This window comes from Osmerus mordax, chromosome 26 (genome assembly GCF_038355195.1).
Source record: "Osmerus mordax isolate fOsmMor3 chromosome 26, fOsmMor3.pri, whole genome shotgun sequence".
Classification (NCBI taxonomy): Eukaryota; Metazoa; Chordata; class Actinopteri; order Osmeriformes; family Osmeridae; genus Osmerus; species Osmerus mordax.
The window spans coordinates 4,502,505-4,528,135 of NC_090075.1; the positions used below are offsets into that span (position 1 = coordinate 4,502,505).

Consider the following 25,631-nt stretch of genomic DNA (forward strand, 5'->3'; position numbering starts at 1 on the left):
CCCCCTCCCCCCACCCCCCCGGGGTCAGAGGGTGGGGTGTTAAAAGGCAGACTGACACAGAGCTGGATCATCTAGAGTCGTGGGGGTTGGAGTGTGGTGCGGTACACTGTTGCGGTTCGCCACTGTTAGATCTGGTGCTGAAGGACGCTGGCCTATCTCCAGCGTTATCTACGACTCTCCCCTGAACAGACCCCGTGATGAGATCCTGGGGCGGAATCCGTCGCATCTCCATGGCAACCGTCAGCTTCCGGCTGAGGGAAAGGTTGGTGTGCGTGGGTCAGCTCAGAGAGCTAATGTCATTTCCTGTACGGCTGGACGCTCTCACATGATGGCTATCTGGACCCACCCCAGGACTGGTACTACGTACTGTACCTTGCACATTTTCTCTCTTTCTCTCTGACAGAGCGAGGGTGGTGCTGTACTAGAATCATTCATAACTTTACCATTTCGTTCGAACAGAGCAGAGTGATCGAGATATACAGTCTGGTGTGTTTTTGACAAAGAGTTGAATGTTATGTTTAAGGTAAAAATCATTCATATTGTACTGTTCTGTGTGACAAGAGTCTATGCAGGAGACTTCATTAAATAACCTACACCATCAATATCCTCCTCAATAGCCTTCCCATGCTAGACCACGGACGACTAAGAATAGTCTTGGTAACTTATGAATAATGCTCTCTTCTTTTTATGCAAAACCACTCACCACATATTATTGAGACTGACATGAGGATATGAAGATGCAGAATGTGTAAGGGGACTGAATTACCTCAGGGACGGCTGAGAGGAGAATGGGAGATGATTGATCATGACTAAGCATTGTGCCGGCCTCACTGTAAGTGTATCCATCCGTCAGGTGATCACCGTCTCCGCTCCTCCAGTGGCTAAACCACACACACGCACACACACACACAGATTAGATCCAAACCACTAAGCGGTGACATTAGCTATGAGGATCAATCCTTCTTTGAATCAACAGTACATTTTCGGATGCCTCAACCCACATCTGTAAATAAGATGGGAGTTGATTTGTTGTCTTGCATTGGGGACTATTCTACTGATAAGGTTGTCAAGCATATCTCATATATCGTTTTTACACCACACCAATGCCAAAATAGATATCATTCCAATGTTCTAGAGCCAATCATGTTCCTGCTTACATTTGGGCATATCTGCATATCTATTATAAGAGCCGTCGTAAATAAGCTTTAATGGAACTGTCGTCTTGTGCCAACACATATTAACAGAGCTTCAATTCCAAACTGAGCTGACAGCTAATTGTGGTAACCCAATGGCACAACATCCATCTTAGCAAATACACTAGGACAAATGGGAATTATACCAATGTATAGTACACACTGCATGGTTTTTATAACTGCATGTTGTTGACAGGCAGGTATAGAACCAACAGACCCTATTGAGGGGAAAGTGTAAAGATTCCAGGCTCCAGTCCTCTTTCTCTTCAACACCCCCGCCCCCCATATCACAATCATGGCCCCTCTAAACATGAGCTGAACACGCCTATTCCATAATACTCTAGTTCAGTGGTCGAACTCCCGTTCAGCTCCGACCACTAACAGAGGGAGGGTTCCGTCCTCTTCCAGCCCATCCCTTCCGGCCAGTGAGGCTCCCCTTCATCAGGCTGAGCTGGAGGACTCTGTCCCCAGGGCCCCGTTCAAGGCCTGCATTAATTCACACAGCCATAAATTCTCCCTGAGAGGCCTGGACGTGGCTGCCCCGTCTGGCCCCCATCCTCCCGGGCGTGAGGCTTACCGCTCCCCTTCCTGCTGGAGTCTCCGAGGGGCCTCTCTGGGACTGACTTATGGCTCGATAGGTGGGGCTTCTGTCAACGGGAGGTTTTAAGAGGCAGCTGTAAAAGGACCGTTTCCTCGGACGCAGATTAAGCCTGACCCGACACTAGAGAGCCAGGGAGGGCAGCTTTCGTTGATTGCATCTCGTTGTTCCAAGATTTTGTTTTTGTAAATCTTAAGGGATACTGTTGAGGGAATATTGGTGGGGTTGGTGGTATAATGCCTCTATTCTGGAAGAATTTGGTGCAACTAGGAAATCTTTCATTATGGCAGTCCATACAATGAATGACACTGAAATACAGCTGAAATGCCTCTGGGTATTTTGAGGCCTCAAAGTGAAAGTGACTAGCTTCTCACTGGCTCGAGTTAATTTGTTCCTCAAATTCAGTAGCGGAGATAAGACTTTCAAAGGATGAAAATACCAAGGCCTTTCTTTTTCATGAATTATGCCGTGCAGCCTTTGCTGACTATACATACACACACACTCACATAACTTGAATATATTCGTATGCATCTTGATGAACTCAAATAAAGTAAATTAGAATTCAGCAGCCACGGTGCAGAGACAAGAGAACGGAAGGGCACAATCGAGCAGATGCACTGAGAAAATACCTTGTGGTTGTGTGTCAGGTCAGCACTGTCTGAATAGTACATTGGATTTCTGTAGGCCTGCAAGACCTTTGGAAAGTATTCAACCCCCTTTACATCCATCACCTTTTGATGTCTCACAGGCCTTCTGACGGCAAAAGCCTGCTCTGCTTTCCAGGATTCAAATGTAAAGGACGAAGCCTGGAAGGGCAAATGATCAGCTGTATGTACGCTCTCTGATGCTATATCTGGTCAGAGCTGATTACACCCAAGTTTCTGGGGCTAATAGGGTTTCTCTGCAGCTCGGCCCCCTCCCTCTGAGCTTAAATGAAGCATTAGCTCCGAGTTCTCCCCAGCTAAGGCCAGCTAAATGACCAGGCCCACTGGAGCAAGCCTCATTAAGACCCGTATGAAAAGACTAATTGGCTAAACGAGCCGAGGTCAGAGCCCAGCGAGTGAATATCCAAAAGACACAAAGCACGGGCGCAACCTCCCAGCCATGTGATCTGCGCCCAGATACATGCTGCTGATTTGAGAAATCCTTCTTTTCTTATGTTTTCCTGTTTCTATATCTATAACTCTCCTCCCTCCCAGCCCAAATGGAACATTTTGCTATTTCGTATGGAGGGACGGGGACGGGGGGCACGCAGGAGAGGGGGAACACGGCGAGCGGAAGGGCGATTTAGTGGAGGTAAAAACCTCGGCTCGCCACGGCTCGGTGAACAGCTCCAGCAGATGAGGGCTTACGTAAGCAGGGGCCCGGCTACTAACCGAGGTTGTTTTATTTATCGTTCCGGCGTTGTTATCATGCCTTTGGTTTGACTCGCTGTCGCGGCGTGGAGGCGTGAGCACGGCGGCAGTCCTGATCTGTTGTGACGCGCCGCCGCGAGTGAGGGAGCAGCACCGGCGAGGCCGCACCGACAACAGGATGGCTGCGGATTAAAATGGATGAGTCAGTGGGGTTGGTAGGAGGACAGCCTGCCACTGTGGCCGGGTCAGAGAGACGTCTCTGTCAGAGAGGATAGAGCGGCGAGGGCCTGAGGAAGCCTGGAGGAATATGACAAACGACAAGATGGAGGTTGTAAAATGAAGACGATTCTCATGTTTACAAAATAAGCAAAACTAAACAGTTCTCAGAAAGTTAAGGGACTTCACAGCTGAAGGGATACAATGAGATGTGTAAAAAAAATAAAATCAATGGCTGTCATTTTCTTAGTTGTTTCTGAACGTACAATTCGAAAAAAAAAAAGGTTTCTTCTCAAACCACTGAACAATTAACACAAACACATATGAAACACAATCAGTTCTACCAGTTTCCGACCATTCGGAAACACACAAGCTTCCCAGCTTCCCGAGCAGGTCTCATGATGTGGCACAGACTAGCCGAGTCTCCCAAACAGAGGGAAGATAAACTTGGTGGGCGAGCGGACAGGAGTGAAAGGCAGACCTGGAGAGAGAAAAACCATCAGAGTCAATCCAGAGTTCAACCGTGACTGTCATCAGAACATAATATACATTACAGTATTAACACCTACATATGACTGAATAATAACAGGATACATGAACTGATAACGCAATGGCTGATCTACTGAGTATGATAAACGAAGCACGTAAGAAATCTCCTTTCTTCCACTTTCTGAATGTGTGTCGCTCCAGATAAACACAAGATGATCATAATGAACGGTGTGAATCTGTGAGTGGGAAAGAACGCCAATGGACGACCAGGCTTTATACCATGGTCTGGCTGAATACTCGATTCTGATTGGCTGCAGGGGTGTCCATTATCAGGTGATATTGGACACCTCGTCGGGCATTACCCATTACTTATACAACCTTTGGATGTTTTTTTTTGTGTGCGAAGTGGGTGGTGTTCTCTTTGGATCTGAACTGGAACCACTGTGATCAGTGGTGTATCAATATCAAGGCCAATGCAATTAAAGAACACAACTGAGGCAGAGAGATATTGGAACAGGTCTAATTGAATCCATGTCAGTTCATCAGTGCAGGACTATCCAACACTGGGGCCGCAGCACTGAAATCAATACGCCCTGTATGCATCCATGGCACAGGCTAATTTCATTCGGTTTTGCTATAGCGTCATTAACGCAAAGGAAAAAGGCCTGCGCATGTCTATGGAAGTGTGTGAAGTGTGCGTTTGCATTTGTGTGTGGGGTGTTTGCTTGTGTGTGGGGTGTTTGCTTGTGTGTGGGGTGTTTGCTTGTGTGTGGGGTGTTTGCTTGTGTGTGGGGTGTTTGCTTGTGTGTGGGGTGTTTGCTTGTGTGTGGGGTGTTTGCTTGTGTGTGGGGTGTTTGCTTGTGTGTGGGGTGTTTGCTTGTGTGTGGGGTGTTTGCTTGTGTGTGGGGAGTTTGCCTGTGTGTGGGGTGTTTGCTTGTGTGTGGGGTGTTTGCTTGTGTGTGGGGTGTTTGCTTGTGTGTGGGGTGTTTCCATGTGTGTGCGTTGGTGTATGTGATGGCATTACCGTAATAGCAGCTCTGAGTCTCCATCAGTTCAGGGGTGTGGAGGCTGAGAGTCCTGATGCTGGAGGGCTGGGGGGCTGGGAGGCTGGAGGGCTGGGGAGCTGGGAGGCTGGAGGGCTGGGGAGCTGGGAGGCTGGAGGGCTGTGGGGCTGGGAGGCTGGAGGGCTGGGGGGGCGCCACGAGGGCCGGGCTCAGCTGCAACAGGGCGAGCAACAACACGTGAGCAAGGAATCCTGGGTAGGAGCATCACTGCTCTTTAAGGAGCTAGCTCCATCAGAACTCCATTCCAGGTGAAAGGCAGGGGAATAGAAACAGGAATACCAAGGCTTTAACTTCAAATGTGTGAAAATTAAACACATTTCCGTGGTTGGAACGATTGTATTTGAACATATGAGCCTTTTTACTCCCACACGCTTGTGCATAATGACTTGGCAAGTTAATAAAAACACCAGGGGTGAAAATTGCTCTCGTTCTCTTCCAATTAACAAATAATTAAGTCTGCCTTGCCGTGGGGTTTCCCGGGAGACTGGGCAGGGGTAAAGGCCTGATGAGTGACAAACAAGCCAACAAGAGGAGATGAGCTCAACTTGACACACACCCCAACAACAAGCTCCAGCTGCTTTCCCAAACATTAGGAACTCTATGGGACCAACAGCAGCTGTTTGGTAGCCAGTGTGCCTACTAGGCATGTGGCCAGAAAACAAGGCCAAAACTGTTATGTTTGGAATGTGGCTGGCTTGTTGATTGGACCGCGTTCATGTAGTAGCTTGGAGGGTGGTGTTTTTCTCTCCATTAACACCTAATAAATGTATTGGCTCACATTTATATGTATATCAAATTCCCAAACGACACCAGCAACTTGAGATCCAGTGCTTGTACACACCTGACCAAACTTGTTTTATATATATATATATATATATATGATATATCAAATGATATGGTTTAGATTGAATTTGATGCATTTTGCACAGTATTCGCTTTGCAGATGACAAATAAATGTAATCACTTTTTTAATTTAAAAACCTCAAATGATACGCAATGATTATCTTATCGCAACCCAAAAGACATGCTAAGCTCTGGTCAGCAAGTTTGTAATATGTAAATGACTTGCTACAAAGCAAGTGTAATCCACAGAGATCCCCCTCACTGATTCCATCCACAGCAAGGTCAGGCCTCTCACAAGCCTGCATCACATTACATTAACACAACCGGATCACAGATTTAAGCTGACGTTTAACGGATGTCAGTACCTCGGCTGCGTCTCTATGGTAACTAGGTTCCGTCTTGGGCTGTAAATACATACATTACGTTTGTATTTATTTAGTAGATGCTTTTAGCCAAAGCAGTAGTGCATATAGAAAGTAAAGTACAGTTATGTGCAGTATTTCTGTGGTTAGAGTCAAGAGTGTTTACTAGCCACATTGCCAAGTAGCCACATCTCAGCCTACAGGCACGATTAAAAAAAATACTAAAAGATTACTAACTCAGTGCAACAATTACATCTAAAATTGCTTACGTTTACACCAACAATAACATATTTATTCTAGTAGCTAGCTAAATAATGTATGGCGAATACATATAATAATACTAAAGTGCAGTAACACATTTCAATTCCTCAACTGCAGTCTTAAAATTACATCTCGATTCAACTTGACTAAATGACTAAATGTAACTTAGTGTCTAGTACAGGGCGGTGGCACCTCCCCGCTCTCCCCCACATCACCTCTCTGGGATCGGGGTCCGGTGTCCAGGCCTGGTCCCAGACGCTGCAGCACAGGACTGGCTCCTCCCTCCTCAGCACCTCAAACTGGTCCAGCTTGTGATCCTGGAGGAGGTCAAACCCACGAGGCATTACAAAAGAACCAGAACGTTCCAGAGTGTTCCAGCACTCATCTGTTGATGCACCCCAATACTCTCAGAGAAGGGATTTGTACTGTTTACACATTCAGGAAGATTACTGTTGAAGGCAGGGGCTCACTGTGATGACTGTACAGTGGAAGTCTACTCAATACCACTTGTGTCTACTCAGAGAGGTGTGAGAGGTCAGAGGTCATACCTGGACCTGGGAGTTCAGTTCCTTGAAGACCTCCAGTTCTGGAAGGTCGTCAAGGCCAGGATAAGGAGCCTGAAAATCAGTTACGTGCATAAACCTTTCTTTTACAAAGCATACAAATAGCAAAGGAATTCATATTATTACTGGTAATGATACCAAAAACGACGAGTTCATCAAGCAGATTCTTTTATCCTTGGAGACAAGGGAGGATTTGAACCTTGGATCTGGTGCTGCCCCAACCACTGAGCTATGCCTATCCTGAATAACCAATACAACTGAATATATTGGATAAATTCTAGCTCCACTGGGTAGCTTTTCTATTTTCAGTGGACCTAATACATTCTCAGGATTGATTCTGAAATGCATGGGCTGAACAGCCCCGAGGCCAGATCCTCCTCTCTCAGAACGTGCCCTGCTCTCAACACGGCTCTAAACTGGCCGCGAGTTATCCTCCCTGTCTCTGTAGAGCAAGTTTAACTGCCTCTCGCCACCACTCCCCCCCCCTCCCCTCCTCCCCCTCTCTTTGTCGTGCGCCTGGACACTAGTAATTCACCCAGGAGAGGGTGGGGCTCAGAGCTCCAGGGAGACAGAGAGGGAGCTAGGGGTAGTGGCAGCTAGGCTAGCAAGGTAGGAGAAAGAAAATGATGGGGGGAGGAAATGAAGATGAAGAGGAAAAAGAGGGAGCGTGGGAGAGAGGGTTTTACCTTCAGCGGTGGTGAGGGAGAGGGGCTGGGTTGTGGAGTTGTGGGGCTGTCGAGGCTGGGCTCTGCTGGGCCCGGCTCGTCCTCTATCTCCATCCCTTCATCAAACACGCCCTCCCCGAGGTACAGGGTCACGGGGTTCAACTGGCCACAGTGCTGACACGGACAAAACAAAAGGGCTCAGAGTGAGCAATATAGAACCCAACTCTCACTGGATGCAAAACATGCGTGTGTGTGCGTGTGTGTATAAACGGTATATGTGAAAGTGTGCGTGTATATAAAGCGGATGTGTGTAAGTGTGTATAAACAGTGTGAGTGTGTGGTGTGTAAGTGTGTCTAAACAGTGCGAGTGTGTGTGTGTGTGTGAGAGGCTGACCGCGGCGCTGGCGGCGGAGCTGCAGTGGAGGCCGTGGCCCTGGTCCTGCAGGGCGCTGTGCGCGTACACGTCCTCCTCCGTGTGCGTGTCGCACAGGAACAGCTGCAGGACGTCCCGCTGGTAGCTGTGGAGGGCGGCCACCAGGGTGCGCTCACAGCACAGCTTCTGGAAGGAGCCGGTGGCCTCGGCGCTCCACTCGGCCTGGGCGACCCGAGCGGAGCAGGAAGCGGCAGTAGCATTAGCAGCAGGAAGTTTAGCAACAAACTGCTAATCAGCCTTTGAGGTGGGAAGATTCTTCGGTGGACGATGGGTACTTACTCTGATAGGCTTGACTCCAACTAGACACGAGGGGACTGCTTGTGCTGGGAGCTCAGAATAACAAGACCTAGTAAGCACAACAAGATACAAGAAGGGCAACCACGTGTGATTGGTCAGGAGCATATAAATCAACGGCCTGCGGATAACCTGACACTAATGTGCCACGCAACATACATACAGACCCTATCGGTTAAATCATCCTAAGGGTTGACGCCTAGGGGAGAAGAGGTTTGGTCTACTAAACATGGATGGGGTTCCTACTTGAGGAACTTGAGGCTGGCCCGGTCCACGTTGGTGAGGTCTCCAAAGTCCACGTAGTAGACCTCGACCTGGGTGTCGCTGAGCACGCGGTGGATGACCACGCGGTAGAACCACATGTCCCTGGGCGCCACGCAGCACGCCTGGCCCCGCCGTACGTAGCGCGGGGGGAGACGGTAGCGCTCAGACACCTTGGGACAGGTGTAGCAGCTCCTGGAGAGGAGGGAGGGGTGAGACGTGAAAAGGTGGAGAAGGAAAGGAAGGAAGGGGTTGGTGAGACAGATGTCGAGAGATCTCATACTATCTGAGCAAAGCAGAGTACAAAATGACCTGACCAGAACATTCCCCCTCGCACCCCTCCTCTCGTCCCCCTGAGCTGTGCTTGAGGCGTCACCTCATCTCCATCATCATGTTCTCCAGGGCGCGGGTCTCCTGGTTCTCGTCGAAGCGCAGGTAGAAGTGGCTGGGCGACTCCACCCACTCCACCAGCACGGGCACCAGGGCCCGGGGGCTTCTGCGGGTGGGCGCCCGCAAGCGCTGCCCGCGCAGTGCGTCGGGGGGGACCAGCGCCTCGCCACCCGTGATCACCCGCATGGTGGGGTACGGATCTGCCATCTGGGAGCACACACACACAAAAGGTCTAGGAATGTAACACAGCACTACCATGGTAAAAATAGAAACATGCATGTGCACACCTCCATAGGTCAAAACATGGTGCAAAAAAAAAGAAAAAAAGGGATTCGACCCGACGCCATCAACTTTCAGTTCTTCCCTCTGTTGCCCTGAGAGACAGAGGCTCCGGCCCGCCCACCGAGAGCAGGTGAGCCTCACCTGGTGGTAGGTCTTGTTGGTGATGCCAAGCGCCTCGTCACACCCTGGGGGGTCATCGTCCTCGGCAACAGGGTCACTCTGTGGGCCTTCCCAGGGGGACTCCTTGGAGCTGAGGTAGTACCCTGCTCTGGACGGGTTGAGGCCCTCCCCACTCTCCTCTCCACCAGGACCGCTGGGCTCTGACACACACACACACACACACACACACACACACACAGAAGCTGAATGACACGTTCAACCCATTTAAACCTACTTCGCTCTATGGGCAAATGCATCAAACGCACAGCAGCACGACAGCACAAAACACTCAAGCTCCTTCAATAGACATCTATGACGTGATTTACATTCAATCCCACAAATGATTGAAATCTAAAGATTCACATAGGATGCAAGGCGCCCAGAACTAGAATAGCTGACCTGGCTGGGATTGGCTGACGTGTTTGATGTCCGCGACCATCCAGCGGACACCCTTGCCCTCCTTCACGGGTCTGAGGTGGAGCGTGTCGTTCAGAGCGCCCGCCATCTCCGTCACGCTCAGAAAGCCACTCTGTATCACGGGTAGCTCCTCCCCAAACGCCCTCTGAGGACAGAGGTCAGGGAGGGTTAAGGTCAAATACAGAGGTCAAGTTCAGCTGAGGAACCCAATGTAGTCTCACAACTGAAACACCATCATTGTACATTAACATACAGTACATTTTACCTTGTATTCTGAAGGGAGATCATGTACAGATATTCCTTCACTGTTCTGACTGACCACCTGGAAAAAAAGTTACAGGTCTATTTTAGGTTTCTAATATTAGAAACGCCATCATTGCTATGATGATGTACGACTTGAGCTTTCAATTGATGTCAGGGCAGACATACTAGTGCATCTGGAAACAGTCTCCTGCCTCCCATCCTTCATCCAGACTGATGTGAGAAAACAGAAAAATCACCGGAGCACGTTCCCCAAGGCTTCCCATAAGATTGCCTTCACCGGTGCTTGCTTCCAAACATCAATCAGGATGAAGGGGCAGATCGCTGATACACTTCCTTCTGTGTGTGTGCCGTGCTTATGTGTGCAGATGGACTTGGGTCCATGTCTGTGGACTTGGGTCCATGTCTGTATACGTGTGTGTGTGTGTGTGTCTGTGCAGACGGACCTGTCGGAGCCTGGTCTTCAGCTCTGAGCTGACTGTGCCTGCATGTCCATTCTCCAGGATGCACTGCTGCATTTCCTGCTCAAGCTGCAGTTGCCAATGGAAAATACAAATCATGGAATCAACTGGCAGGCAGGCAGAGCTGGATGGCAGACCTGAGTCATGTAGAATTATACATTCCTCATAAACTGCACACTAGAATCGATTTATAAACTGTAAATCTGTCTATGTATGCCTGTCAATCTATCGGTCTGTTCTCTCACTCAGTCCAACACTGCATTTTAGTAAAAGCAAAAGGCAACCTTGATGATACATTTCTGGAACAGCTGGTCCTTAGAGGAAGGCTGGGGCTCAGGTGCGGTGGGCTCCATGTGCTGGCCCCTCTCTGTGGCCCCTGGGCTGTGCTGGCCCCTCTCTGTGGCCCCTGGGCAGGGGCTTCTGGAGAGCGGGGCTTTGGAGAGACACGCCACATGGTTCTGAGTGCTCGGCGGCCTGGGGCTTTCCACTGGAGCTGAAAGGAGGGGGCAGATGGAAATGATGACCTCTTGACCTGCAGTCAAATGCTTCCCTACTGAGCATGACTATATATATTTATAGATCATCACAAATGTGAGCATACTTCCCTTTTAATATATGTATATGTATTATAGAATTTTACATTGCGGGCGCTCAGCAACTGCTGAAATTCAATAATCTGACAGTTCATAAAAAGAATAACATCGCTTGAGTTCAGTTTACCCATGGAAGTACAAGCTTGTGTCAACACGTTTTAGAAGCTGGAACGATGTATAAACCTTCCATCTGTGTTTTCAGTCTGCGACTATTCCTTCAGACAGAACATAAACATCTAATGTCGCCCGCGGTCCACACATCCCAAGGAAAAGCACCGACCCACCTTGCGAATTCACCGCTGGCCTCACGACCGCCTCAATTGTCAAGGCCGGCTTGGGAGGCTTCAGGGAAGGTGTCCTCGCCGGCTGGGTCCTGACCCGGGACGTGACCGGCGGCTGCCCCTTCAGGCTCAGCACTGAGCCCGACCGGCCCTGCTGGACCACCACCATGTCCGCCGCCGCCCCCAGCATCTCGGCGACGGAGTAGAAGCCGTAGTTGGTGACACGCAGCGGCTGTCCGAAGCAGCGGGCGAAGGAGACCTCCAGCGCCGACAGGCTGATGGGCCCCTGGGAGAGCAGCACGCGGAGCTGGGTGCGGAGCTGGGCGGGGAGGGCTGGGGGAGCCCATCCCCGCCTGGGCAGCACCATGGGGGTGATGGGACCAGAGCGGTGGAGGTAGCGGGGGGAGAAGAAGGCCATGCCTCCCCTTCGGTTGGAGGTCTTACCTTTGGCAACGCGTTGCCTGGCCACCAGCTCTTCAATGCCTCGGGTGCTGTCGTCTGAAATAGCTGTTATGGGGAAAGGCGGGAATGAGAGGAAGGGGGGAGAGAAAACAAGAGTAAGACATGACATCAAACATGAAGTGTACAGTTTGGTAAATAATGCAGAGTAACAGTCAACCGGGTGATCTTGCCTTTTAACATCAAGCTGCCATCTGCCAGGTAGTCCAAGGCAACCACATCAGGCATCTCCCTGACCATATCCAGCACGTTGCGGAACCCAAAGGACCTCAGAGGAAGTGGATGGCCAACCATGTTGGCGTAATCCCGTTTCAATTGGTCAGGGGCTAGGCCCATTTTAGCCGACATGAGGAGAGAGCGCACATCCTTCTTCAGCTCAGCGAGCATCTGTTCTTGGGTCATTCTTTCTATCGACTTCAAATCCTGTCAACACGTTTGGAGAGATGATCTGTCTCAGAAGAGATGGGGCATCAATTTTGATGATTTACGGGAGGAGGGAGGGAAGGGGGGGGGTCGTTGAAGAGTTAATAAAAAGGGTTAGAATGGATGAACGCATGCATTTACAAAGATAAATTGTGATTAAGGAAATAACATGTAACTTGGATGTCGGTACAATAACAAAGCATGCTCTCGATGGATGTGTGATGAAGATGGCTAGTTGGGTCAACAACTGCAGTATAATTGGCCAGCTAGCTACAGGTAATTAATTTGTGATTAAGACTTTCTCTCTAAAAAAAACTGACCAACAGGCCGACTGACCATTGAAACGACCAAGAATAATTTGGCCATTTCCAAATGAATCTGTTTGCTGTCTCTGAATTCAGAATAAGCCATGGCTATAGTACCTGCATGGATAAATACATTTAACATAAAAGACTGAAACTGGACTGAGTGTAGCTAGTTTACAGGCTAGCTAACAAACCCAGAGTTGCATTGCGTTTCATTCTTTTGGATCGGTGGTTAGCTGGGTTAGCTTCCCTTCAAAAATAATGCACGGTTAGAAAGTACTTAGACTTTTACTAGTACTTAGAAAATAGTCTGTAATGAACTTACCAAACTAGGTATTCAATTTCCAGTAAGGTTTATATACATTACGTTTAAGTGTGAATGTACATGATATCCCCAAAACAGGTGCACGTGCACTTTCAGTAACTGGTTCACTTAGTGACGTCATCATCAATGCCTTTGATAGAAAATAATAATAATAATAATAAAAAGCTTTTTAAAAGTAGGCTGAGGTTAGGGCTTTGGGCAAAATTATCACACATTGATATTATACATATAAAATGTTGCATTGAAAGGGTGCAAGCGCTATATAAGTACTCAGCTCTGCGATAATTAATGTTTGGCCACCTTCAGCAATCCATGTGTATTCATAAGATATTTCGGTGTAATTAAGGCCATAACAAGAGTCAATGATCTTCTGTTCCGCAAAGAAAATGTGGGTCAAAGACTTAATTTACAATTTAATTAAATTGTGTAAGGGAGAATGTGTATCTTTCCTGTATTTAAAACAGAGGAACCCTGACATCAGCGCTTTGGAAGAGATCAATGTCTGAGTCTGCACGTTCATAAAAGAGGCACTGAGCGACTCCCTAAAAGTAACTGCGTCATTGCCTGTGGCACATCACTTTAACATTAGCCAGATTTACACCAAGACATGTAATAAAACATATTAAATTCAAAAAATTTAAAGCAACACGTTTTGTTATTGTAATTTGTCCCTCGGGAAATGTGTCAACTAGATAAAATCCTAACCTCTTAACTACATGTTATACTTGGTTGAATCATACAGTGTAAAGTACTTTTAGCTTTGACATTCTCTCTTGTTTGGTTGTGCACGTTTGTGTTTGTTTGGTGCTGAAGATCCTCCCTCCATCCTTACCTCCGGTCTACACTCCCCCACCCTCCCCTTTCTCTTTCCCAGAAAAGAGCTTCCTCAAAGAGGTCCTAACCAACACTTTGCATAGTTGCTACATCTGCTCCCTCACAGCCACTGGAGCTTCCACCAGTTGAATGCTTCTTACCGATGAGATTCCACGTGCGATGGAGAAAAGACCAGAGCCTGTCTCGGCCTCGGCCCCTACCTCGCCTCATCACTCCTCCAAATCTGGCAAGGCGGCGAGGAGGGAGCCCTCCCCCGCCTCTAGGGGCCACCGTCCCAGGGCCAACAAGACGGTGAGACTGACGGAGTCGCGTGAGAAAAAAGACAGGAAGAAGAAGGTGACTCTGGAGATCGAGGGAGCGAAGGCAGAGGACGAGGAGGACGGGGCAGTGAAGTCCAGCTCCACAGTGAAGTCCAGCTCCACAGTGGTGGATGTGGACGCTGTGAGAGAGGACGACAGGGCCGGGGAGAGTGAGGAATCGTTGGGGCTGCTACTGGAGAGTGGGTGGCAGGAGGAAGGTGAGATTCAGGGATGGAATCGAAGTTAAACTGAGCATCCATGGGGTGAACATAACACGCGTGAGGTCAAATTGGAATGTTTCATACCACGTCTCACCAGGTGTGAAACCGAGGAATCTAGGCTTGTGTGAGTGGCTGCTCATGGTGCTGGCTTTGACCCTGGTTCTCCTCTTCCTACCCCTCTCCATCTGGTTCTGTGTCAAGGTAATGCATTTATTTCCAGTTGAAGTCGCACTAATTTAAATGAATGAAGATTCATTTTCACATTGAGATTAATACAAACTGTATCGAGCATCTCTGTGCATTAATTCCAAGGTGTTAAGGGACGGTGTGTGTGTGTGTGTCGATTGACAGGTAGTGAGAGAGCATGAGCGAGCTGTGATCTTCAGACTGGGTCACTTACTGCAAGGCCGACCCAGAGGACCTGGTCTGAGTTTATTCTACGAATAATTTATTTCAGTGTTATTTGTCTGATCACATCATAAGATTGAGGTATTTTGCTCAAGACAATTGCTTGGTTATGAGACAATCAACACAGCAGATCAACGAGTATGGACTGTGTTTTACTCTCTCAAGGTCTTCTTTTCTACCTCCCATTCCTGGACGTTTGCCAGAGAGTAGACATTCGACTGAAAATGCTCAAGGTCCCACCTCACACAGTACGGTAACTCCTTTGACAAGCCAAGACCAAAACACAACACACCATAAAATATTCAGATTAAATTCCTCTGAGCATAGAAAAGGCATGAATATTTGACTGATGTCAAACTATAGGTTGAGGGCTGTGTACAGTAAATTGTATGTGTGCATTTCACAAGCATGTACAGTACTTTGTGTGGGCCACAGAACATGCACGGTAAATGTTTGCTGTGATATAAATATGATGGATATGCTTTGCAAACAAAATAGGCTACATGGCTGTGGAAATGTATGAAGCATTGCACTAATCAAATGGATCTAGGTGGTGACTAAGGACCTGGTGAGCACAGAACTGGGAGCGGTGGTTTACTACCGGATAGAGAACGTGGTTCTGTGCTCCGCAGCCCTGTCTGGTCTGAGCACTATGCTGCAGGCGGTGGCCCAGGTGGCACTCAGAGATGTGCTGGCCCATCACAACTTCACCCAGGTGCTCCTGGACAGGAAGAGGATAAGCCGAGAGATCCAGGTTTGATATGTGTAGTCTCATCTTTAGTGTACAGTACATAGGGTCAGAGTTAGTACATATAAATCCTCTCCATACTGCCATACTTTGTTAGAAGAAGTCAAATGTTTGAGCCTATGAAGGGCATGTAAACGTTTTTTTGCCATTCCTGTCATCCTCATGTTTTTCATCTTCGCAGGTGGCCGTTGATTCTGTGACCTGCCAGTGGGGGATCAAAGTGGAGCGAGCAGAAATGTAAGTGTGGAGTCAGTAACAGAGTTTTACACTACTGAAGTCACACAGGGCTGAGCCCCTGAAGTGGTTTGTATTCCTAAAACCCCTGTAATGGTGAAACATTTGCCCTTGTTGTGTTTGCGTTTTCATTCTCTTTGAAGAGAGGACATTTGTCTACCGGTGGAGTTGCAGCATAGTCTGGCGGTGGAGGCAGAAGCCAAGAGGCAGGCCCAGATCAAGGTGTTTCGTCAAGCCTGATTTTGATTCAAACCTTAAAAAAAAATGACTTTTCATAAAACACTTCACGAAACATGCAGCATCATTAGCTTTAGATGTAATAGTGTTCATGGGATTTACGTTTTGAATTAATGTATTCGGTGGGAAAATATACCATTTAGCCTGAAGCGTATTAGTCTGTGTTGCTTGTCACTATAGTAGGGAACAGCATTAGCTAGCAGCACAAGTCAAGACGAACGATTCTACTTCCTGTCCTGTCCCAGGTGATCGCGGCCGAGGGAGAGAGAGCGGCCTGCGAGGCTCTGAGGGTCTCCCTCGACTCCCTGACGGGTTCCCCTGCCGCCGTGCAGCTGCGCCTGCTGCAGCTCCTCCAAACCCTGCGCAGCGACCGCCCCACCATGGTCCTCAACCTCCCGTCGGACCTCCTCACCCTGCCCCCCGACCTCTCCCTCCTGCCCGCCCGGGCCGGAGGAGGAGGGACCAGGGAAGGCCGCGACTCAGACTCTCCCATGATGTAAGGGACTAATGGAATGTTGTGACTGGGGAATGGAATGTTATGACTGGGGAATGGAATGTTATGACTGGGGAATGGAATGTTGTAACTGTTATGAATTTTCAAATGGAGAGGATGGTAGAGTGTGTGGACCTGATTCTAGGCTGGTTTGCCTGTGTTAGCGTGTCCATGTTTGTTTGTCTATTATTGACAGCAATCACAAAGGAAAAACAGTCCATGTGACAGTTTAGGTTTTTACATCAAAATAAATCAGTTATTTTCTTTGTATTTTGGGATGTATTATTGTCATGATATGCTGCAACATCACCCGATCATCATCGGATGTTCCACACATCAACATAAGATAATAGTACACGCCACTCCAACTATTGACTCCAACTACACTCCAACTATTTCAATGACATGACAAATGCAACAAAGACCAAACGAAAAACAGAACAAGAGGCACTTAAATAAATAGTCATAAGGTCTGACCTTTTAAGAATTCAACACTTCAAATACTAATTCATCAGAGGTTTTAGTCAAGTCGTGTATCACACTAACACTATGAATGCTGGTCTGGGATCAGCGTTTCCTGGGCCTGGAGGGTTTAGGGCTATGTTCGGGCTTCTGATTGGCTGGTTTGGGAGCAGGAGCGGACTCCATCTTTTGGGAGGTGGCAGCCACAGGTTTCTTACTCACTGAAAGGCAAACACATTCAGGATGATGATGATGATGTGTGCATACTGGGCATAAAACAACGATGCTTGTTAATATGACAAGATCCAGATCTATGGAGACGGTTCTCTTAAGTACTGGTAACAGTTACGAAATAAATAAAGCTCTTTATAGCATTTGATTGCTTGTACACGGTTAATGCTGTGTGTCAGCAGTGTGTGTCACAGAGGCGGCCTACCTTTGGGCTCCAAGCTGGGCCTGCCCTGCAGCTGCCTCTCCATGTCCTGGATCTTCTCCAGAGCAGCCTGGAGGTCCTCCTCTGCCTTCTGAGCTCGCTCCTCAGCCCCCTGGGCACGCGCCTCCATCTCCCTGGTACACACACACACACACGCAACGCACATGCACGTGAATACACACACACAGAAATACATACACACATAAATACATAACACACATACATACGTACACACACATCCACCAATAGTACACTCTTAAAAAAATTGTGTTGTTTTTGTGTGTACTTTTGTGTGTTATTACCAATCAGACACATATTGTGTTGTTTTCTACAAATTGTGTGTTGTTTGATCTTACGATAAATAAGTAATAAACATACATCTTTTCTACCCGGTCGCCCACCCACACACACACGTTCAATTCCACACGTTTTTCACGAGACCCCCATGTGGAGTCAGGTGGCTGAGCGGTTAGGGAATCGTGCTAGTAATCCGAAGGTTGCCAGTTCGATTCCCGGTCATGCAAACTGACGTTGTGTCCTTGGGCAAGGCACTTCACCCTACTTGCCTCGGGAGGAATGTCCCTGTACTTACTGTAAGTCGCTCTGGATAAGAGCGTCTGCTAAATGACTAAAGGTAAATAACTCACAGCAACTCCGTCTGTAGGAGTCCCACCGTGGCCAGGGCATCGAAAGCCCGCTGAGCGTTCACCGTGTGCGGACTGATGACCATCTCCTCAGTCTGACCAACACAAACAGTTCACACATCAGCGCTTTGGCTAAGCAGCAACATACATACACGGTAAGGAATTAAGACAACACATTGGAAGGGGTGTGTGGGGATCATCTCCAGACTGACCTGCCCCAGATGGACCCTGTCCTCTCCCAGGGTTTGTTCAATGACGTAGCCATCGTGTCCTATCAGCTTCATGATGCAGCCTCCCTGACTGCCTTCCTGCACAGCCTCCTCTTGGCTCTCTGACTCCCCCTGCGGGTCAAAACATACAACTACAAATACATTCCAGCTCACTGGCGATTTGTTTATCAGACGATGGTTCCAATACACTATGATTACATCATTTTGTACATGAAGCATTATGGCCATATCATTTTCAAGAAAACAAACTGAATGATTATTACCTCAGGGTTGTTTACATCAGCTAGGCGACTGGTCTCTGCCACCTGTGACCTTCCAGAGTCTTCCCCGTCTTCCTCAGTTCTGTGGACCTGGCAGAATAATCAAAACATCACTGGAACACCAGAACACAACCATGTGTGTGCTGGATACCAGTCTAACATGAACTCCCAGTATCACCCCAGGTCTGAGAAACATTTACTTTAGTTTGAGACACTCCCAAAAATTGAATTCCATATCAAGGCCCTGGTAGAAGTTAGAGTGCAGACCGTATCCTTACATTAGATTCTACGCTGGCTGACGGGGTAGGAAGTATATCAGTGGCGGACGTGGGGACCAAGTTGGAGGTGACACGCAGGTCCACGGGGCTGCCTTTGACATCTGACAGCAGGATCTTACAGGCGTCCTTCCACTCGTCACACTCCCTCTGAAAAACACACACACACACACACACACTAATGACTAAAATACACATCATGCTCACACATGTACAAACACTCGCACACGTGTTCCATCAATCCAAAAGAAAGAATATACATGAATAATGAATGGCCTCGAGCATGCATTAAACAGCGTGTGAGGGCACAGACGTGTTCCTGGGTGTACCTGCAGCTTGTTGAGCTCGTACAGCTCGTTGTCGGTGTCGTCGTGAGCCATGGTCCTCTTTTGGATGTCCTCTTCCACGATATCCTGACAGGAGCTGACGCAGAAGGGAGAGAAGGAGGGAAAAGAGAGATAGAGGCGCTCGGGTTTCAGGAAGAGCGTTCTGTCCCGTCCCCTCGACAACAGACGCGCGCTCCCCGCCACTCCCTCCGCGCGCTGAGCTTTGGCTGACCTGGTGATGTACTTGGAGAAGTAGAGCAGCTCCTGCGCCAGGCTCCTGGCGTCCTCCTCCAGTTTCCTCATGGAGGCCTCCTTGAGGGCTTTGGGACCGGGGCCAGTCACCGGCAGGGGCTCCTGTTCGTCACACTGGTCCGGAACCATCTGGAGCAGTAGGTCCACCATCCAGCGAGTCAGAGCTGTGTGGATGGAGCTCACCTGGGGCGGGTCAGGGGGACATGCACAGACTTTTTTGAAGGGAGGCCCGTTCTGGAATCATAAGTAGACTGTGTTTTGCAGTTGCAGGATGTCTACTATGGTAGGTTTAAATAGTGTTGGACGCCGTTTCAAACGCATTAGCTGTGCTCGATTGAGTGTGTGCTCAATCATCGCTCAATCATCGCTCATATGGTACCAATATGACCATGTGAAAATAATGGTCATAGTGCCAAACATCAACGCATATGAGATCATGCGTAGAGAAGCAATGTCCAAAATGTCTTGCCATGTGCATATTAAACAATAAAAAAAATGGTAGCTACAAACAATAACACAATACTACCTTTATAAGTTAAACATAGGCCTATATCAGGTCATTGATGCAACTCATTGAGGGCAATGCCATCAATAAGTAAACAGTACCTCCTCACAAAGCCTCTGGTTCTCACAGTCAAAGAAGTTGGACTGGGTGGAGACAAGCTCTCGGATGGAGTTGAACACGTCGTCGATCTCTATCCTATGGAATCACAGAAAGGCAAAAGTCTCAAAAGGGAACTTTTTCAAGTCAATGCATGATCAAGAGTATCAAAAGTAATCAGGGTCATTTTGAAGCAAGGTTGCTTTTAATGCCTAATAAATAACTGGTTGTCCAATAAGATCCATGTCATGTGTTGTGCTAGGACCTCCCAGTCTGTTGGTAGGTCCTATATGTAATATTTGGAGAACCAAACACAGTATCTGTTAGCGCTGGTCTCACTTGATGTGTGCTTTCTTCTTGATCCCCCCACTGTCTGGCTGGGTGCTCGCCACTAACACCAGAGCCTCCTCTCCCACCTTCATCCATCTCTCCAGCTCCTTCTCTAGCTTCAAACAATCACAGTGAGGCAGCACCTCCGCACGTCCAATCAGGACCTTCAGCTTGGTGGCCCACGAGTCCATCACCCCGGCCAGGGCCATCAGTTGCTTGTGGATGCCTGGGAATGCCGCATGGAAAGAGCCTTCAACATTAGAAGATCCACAAGATCTACATTAACCTGCAACTTGAGAAAATGGAGCAAAAAAGCTTTTTCTTCATCTTCATTCTGACAAACCAAACTGCAGTTAAGCATCAGCTACAAAACTCCTCCAGCTCTACGGCCTCAGTAGCTAGTAGCCAGTAGCTACTCCTCACCGCTCTCCCCGTTAATGCGTGTGTCGAGCTGTTTGTGCAGCTCAGACACGTTGCTGGCCAGCTCCCTCATGGCCTCCTGGCCCCTAGGGGGCTCTCCGTCCGGGGCTGGATGTCTCCTGAAGAGCCCCAGGCCCACCTCCCCCCAGGAGTCCTGCAGCTGGGCCAGCAGGCTGAGGTTCTCCTGGCAGGAGATGAGCTCCTCGCCCCCATAGCGCTCGCACTGCACGCTGAACTCCTGGGGAAGGGAGGGGGTCAGAGTCAGAACCATCGACATGGGTTTCTTGTCATGCATTTCATGGACCCAAATTCTTCTATTAAAGAAGGACATGTCACTTAGAAGACATGGTACAGCTAAAAGTGAAAAGTACCCTTTATATACAAATATTTCCAATCACACTGAGTGTTTTTTTTTCCCCCCACAAAGACAAAAAAGCATAACAGGAAGTGTTCTTACGTTGGACCACTTTTTCAAGTTATCATACATCTCTTCTTCGAAGGATTTCTCTAATTTTGGATCCGGAATCCTTAGAGAAGAAAACAGACAAGCCGTGATACAACATGGCTTGAAATAGCCGATCGGAGTGTGACAACATGGCTTAAAACATGTCTAAACACGATCTGAATGTGTGTGTAATACACACTTGACGTTGGTGCTCAAGCAGGCGTGACATGTGACGATGTCGGCCTGGACTTCCTGGATCTTCTCACACTGCCTGAACTCGGCCTCGCTCAGACGCTGCACGAAGCCGGTCATCAGCTCCTTCCACTGCTCTGTCAGCTGAATGATGTGGTTCATGTCCTCAGAGTCCTGCAGCACACCACAACATGGCTCGTTATGTCATATGTTCACTTAGCAGATGCCTTTAGTCAAAGGTATATCCATGCCAGCTATGTAGGTCAATTAGTCCAGATAGCACAACATTCACTTCAATTCAGTACACTTAATTGATCCCGAAGGAAATTCAAGAGTCGAGATAGCTTTGTAGATGGCACAGACCTGTACCTTGCCTTCACTATCGTTAAAGACAGGGAAAGGTAGAGGATTTTAAGGTTATTTCGGTTTACTGAATGGTTACACGATATCCAGCGTCAGGGTTCACCTTCGACATGAGGAAGACTGTGAAGTGCTCTGCGGTCTTGGTCCAGGTCTGCTCACTCACGTGGAGCTTGCTGGCTAGGTGCAGATTGTTCACCTTGATCACCTGCAACACAACAAGCGCTAACTTAACCATTCCAAAACGGTGTCCAGGAGTTGAGGTACATAGCTTGATGCTATCCTTGTGAACAAGATACACATTAGCATAGCATGACATGAATGGTAATAGATATCATACTGTTGATCACCTTGAGAGCCAGGTTGTAGGTGACCTTGCTCCAGAGGTCTTTCTCGTCGGTCAGCCGGTCCACCTGGTTCTCTAACCGGCGCCTCTGCATCTCGTACAGGTTGTGGTACTCCCCCACCATGCTGCAGACACGCACCAAGAGGAAGAGCATGGCAACAAAAAACTATGTTTAGGAAAGTCATATGAAGTATGGGCTGCTTTGTTCTGACTAATGTTTTGCCTTTGTGTGAATTCGAAAACTGCAGTTTTGTGGTTGAGCGGAGAGATTGTACATATTTTAGACAAATGCCAGGACCAGCAGATAAGTGCCTCAACCCACCTGTAGGATTCAGAGTATCGAACACTCTCTGTGTGTAGTGTCAAAGGTAACAGCAGCTTTGCAGAACTTACTCTGAGTTCTTCTGAGATTGTTCCAGAGCTTTGGCGAGCTGCTGCTGTGCCCTCGCTCCCTGATTGGTCACATACTCGTCATGCTCCCTCATGCTGCACAGCTCTCTGACATTTCATAGACACACACACAACCATTAACACACACACACAATCAAGTTCATGCATAACACACAAAAATAAAACTGAATGGAAAAAGAGAAGTATCTCTAGCCCTTCCAGCAACCAACAAGGTGGTTATAACTGTACATATAATGTCAATAACTGTCAACAACCAGAAAAAAAAAAGAAAAAAACACACAGCCTTACTTGTTAAGCTGGGTCAGGGAGCCCTTGAAGCAGATGATCTCCTCGGTGAGGCGTCGGTCCAGCGCTCTCTGGGCCAGGGTCTCCGTGTGGAGGCCCTTCAGTTGCCGGGGGATACGGTCCAACAGGGCCACATACCTCTCTCTGGGGCAGGAGAGACACACACTCATGGAACATCCCGGAACGTGATGCGTTCATAGAACCTGTTTGCATGTTGCTTTGGATTAGAGCTAAACGAATACTACGAATAACTCTATTCTATTTGACCATTCTAAACTTCACTGCCGCCTGCACACAGCACTGACCAGAGAATCCTTTCGTAGACAGATCTCGGAGGAGTGTGAAGGGGGCTTGGTAGCAGTACTGACCTGAGTTTGGCGAGGAGATGTCCTCTCTCTGCACACTCCACACTGACCTGCCGGATCAGCTCGTGGAACACGATGTTGTAGATGTTCTGCTCCACTCGCACCAGCTCCAGCAGGCCTTGCATCTGCGGGGGGGACACAAAGGGTGAGGTACAACACACATTCAAACAGTCTGTCGGATCAGGATGTTCAAATAAAATGTTGTTTTATGATTTAATGGTGCAGTCCACAGCTTAAATACCGTTTCAGTGTAAACAAGTTTGTGTCTTTAAAAAATAGAAAATATAGTTTGATTACAACATCTGTTTTAAAGTCAGCTGCTACAGATTAGACCAAAAGCAAATGTTAAACAATAAGAACTTCTGTTTAACGTCTGGTACTGAATAAACTCTAAGGTATCTTTATTTAATGCCTTGTAAAACAAGCACTTCCTTGCTTTGTTTGCTACAATCATTTTCCCCATCAAAAAAGGAATTGACTGAACCTGAATCATTCAGTCCATGGTTTCCTAGTTATCGAACCTGTGAGAGTCCAGTCAGTTCACTGTACTCCTGGTTGACCCCTGCTCGGTCCATCATCTCATCCATCACCTTCATCAGTTGGACAGCCTCCAGTCTACCACTGGGCTTCCTGTTCACACATAGAGAGACCAGTCGCACACCTAGGACAGTCACACGCCTATGCTTCCTCTCAGCTAGAACTACAATGACAGATACAGATATCGCTGTGGATCGTCTTGATATTTCTCCACAGAGAGGACCATAAGCTGGACATCTGCACACACAGTGTGTGTTGGAATGCAGAAGGCCCGGGAAAGATTGATGATCTGCAGGATTGATATTACTGAAGTATTTGTGTTAGATGTTACATCTTTACTCACATTGATGGGAAGACTTTAAGCATCTTTTTATCGTCCTCCAGCAGTACTGTGAATTTACTGAGAAGAGAAAGAGGAGAAGTTAAGAGGAGGAGTTAAGAGGAGAAGTGATTTGGGGGCGTGGACTAGGGGTTTGGTAGGGTGGGGGTTTGGTACGGTGTGGGTTTGGTAGGGTGTGGGTTTGGTAGGTTGTGGGTTTGGTAGGGTGGGGGTTAGATAGGGTGGGGGTTTGGTAGGGTGGGGGTTTGGTAGGGTGGGGGTTTGGTAGGGTGGGGGTTAGATAGGGTGGGGGTTAGATAGGGTGGGGGTTTGGTAGGGTGGGGGTTTGGTAGGGTGGGGGTTTGGTAGGGTGGGGGTTAGATAGGGTGGGGGTTTGGTAGGGTGGGGGTTTGGTAGGGTGGGGGTTAGATAGGGTGGGGGTTTGGTAGGGTGGGGGTTTGGTAGGGTGGGGGTTTGGTAGGGTGGGGGTTAGATAGGGTGGGGGTTTGGTAGGGTGGGGGTTAGATAGGGTGGGGGTTTGGTAGGGTGGGGTTCGCGCTGCACAGCAGACGTGACTTCACTCACTCGTCAAAGCATCCCAGGGCCTGAACCCCTTTGTTTTTCACAATGTGAAACTCTTCAGGGATCAGAGTCTCCATGTGCTTCAAGTCCTGCGGAGGGAAGCGGTTGTGAAATCAACAACTGGGTCACATAAACACAAACACACAGACACTGTGGCATCTCCAGGTCATTTATAGTTTTGGGGGAGATTTTGGTTCATCCCATTTTCCTTTCCTCCCGGTTACGCTTTGCGCTTGCCACAACACACACCCAGACCCCCCCACACACACACATGTACACATCTTGAGGTTCTGCTTGCCTTCTGAATCCCCTGTGTATTGCTGGAATTCCTCTCAGCCATGGGTGGCAGGGGGATCCTCTCCCTCTGTGATGCCATGGCGTCACACAGGAAGGAGATATCTCTGTGATAACACAGAACGTAAATAATAATCCAAAATAATGGAAGAGTACAGTTTTATTTGCATTTCAAACCATAAATCAAGCTATCTGTAATCTAACCTGCCAGCTCCAGTCAACGATGTTGGTTGGTCAAGAAAATATTTGTATTTTTTACGGCCAACAGCATGATGCCAAACAGCATCTGTGTGTCGTATTCCATGGATCTAGGGGAGACAGAAAATTAGTTAATGACAAGCACAAAACTAAAGAAGAAATAGATTAGTGAAGACTGTGACCGTTGCCAACATAGAAAAGGGTATGATATAAGACATGCCAAAACGTTAATAAATCACACCTTCACCTTTTTCGGGGGGGTCTTGCTTCGCTTTGAGGATCCCAGTCTGTTTGGGGGATAGATGGTTGAAGTGAGAGTGTCCATGAGTTCATCTGGGATATAATCATTCTGCAATGGGACAAGCTGCATCTTGGACCGATCTGTCCCTTTCTCTCTCAGCACCGGCAGTTCTGCCACTGAGTACAAACATACCAACGAAGCAAAAGTTAGACCCATACTTTAATATAGAATGTAACATTTTATCATGTATTTACGCAATGTGTCCATACGTAAATTGCTTAGCCTACCTCTATCATCTTCCCCAGTAGTAGGCATGACAGTATGACTTGACTTTATCCGCCCTCCCTCCGGCTTTGGTAGAACAGGCGGTGACGGACTTGCTTTGAATGTAGTCAT

The 25,631-nt window shown here is 48.1% G+C and overlaps 3 protein-coding genes across 3 annotated transcripts; 1 reads left to right on the top strand and 2 right to left on the bottom strand.

The window, feature by feature from the left end:
• Positions 1 to 3,775: 3,775 nt before the first annotated feature.
• Positions 3,776 to 12,302, bottom strand: tdrd5 (tudor domain containing 5). Its single transcript, XM_067229453.1, has 16 exons — positions 12,074 to 12,302; positions 11,445 to 11,948; positions 10,852 to 11,060; positions 10,553 to 10,636; positions 10,111 to 10,167; positions 9,828 to 9,990; positions 9,411 to 9,589; positions 8,974 to 9,194; positions 8,583 to 8,792; positions 8,322 to 8,388; positions 8,004 to 8,204; positions 7,631 to 7,783; positions 6,930 to 6,998; positions 6,597 to 6,698; positions 4,876 to 5,068; positions 3,776 to 3,843 (listed from the first exon to the last, which is right to left on the bottom strand). Exons 1-16 carry the CDS (start codon positions 12,300 to 12,302, stop codon positions 3,776 to 3,778), a joined length of 2,709 nt encoding a protein of 902 aa, XP_067085554.1.
• Positions 12,303 to 13,946: 1,644 nt separating this feature from the next.
• nphs2 (NPHS2 stomatin family member, podocin) lies at positions 13,947 to 16,434 on the top strand. Its single transcript, XM_067229930.1, has 8 exons — positions 13,947 to 14,304; positions 14,405 to 14,508; positions 14,659 to 14,731; positions 14,881 to 14,963; positions 15,266 to 15,469; positions 15,645 to 15,700; positions 15,841 to 15,919; positions 16,180 to 16,434. Exons 1-8 carry the CDS (start codon positions 13,947 to 13,949, stop codon positions 16,432 to 16,434), a joined length of 1,212 nt encoding a protein of 403 aa, XP_067086031.1.
• A 445-nt stretch (positions 16,435 to 16,879) lies between these two features.
• On the bottom strand, positions 16,880 to 25,631 carry axdnd1 (axonemal dynein light chain domain containing 1). Its single transcript, XM_067230040.1, has 25 exons — positions 25,523 to 25,631; positions 25,242 to 25,411; positions 25,001 to 25,104; positions 24,801 to 24,903; positions 24,506 to 24,591; positions 23,945 to 24,001; positions 23,586 to 23,694; positions 23,068 to 23,189; positions 22,703 to 22,843; positions 22,397 to 22,501; positions 22,008 to 22,128; positions 21,764 to 21,865; positions 21,305 to 21,471; positions 21,118 to 21,187; positions 20,664 to 20,898; positions 20,250 to 20,466; positions 19,916 to 20,009; positions 19,290 to 19,492; positions 19,061 to 19,154; positions 18,735 to 18,881; positions 18,460 to 18,546; positions 18,179 to 18,307; positions 17,970 to 18,061; positions 17,326 to 17,456; positions 16,880 to 17,110 (listed from the first exon to the last, which is right to left on the bottom strand). The coding sequence occupies exons 1-25, from the start codon at positions 25,629 to 25,631 to the stop codon at positions 16,995 to 16,997; spliced, it is 3,111 nt and encodes a 1,036-aa protein (XP_067086141.1). The 3' UTR covers positions 16,880 to 16,994.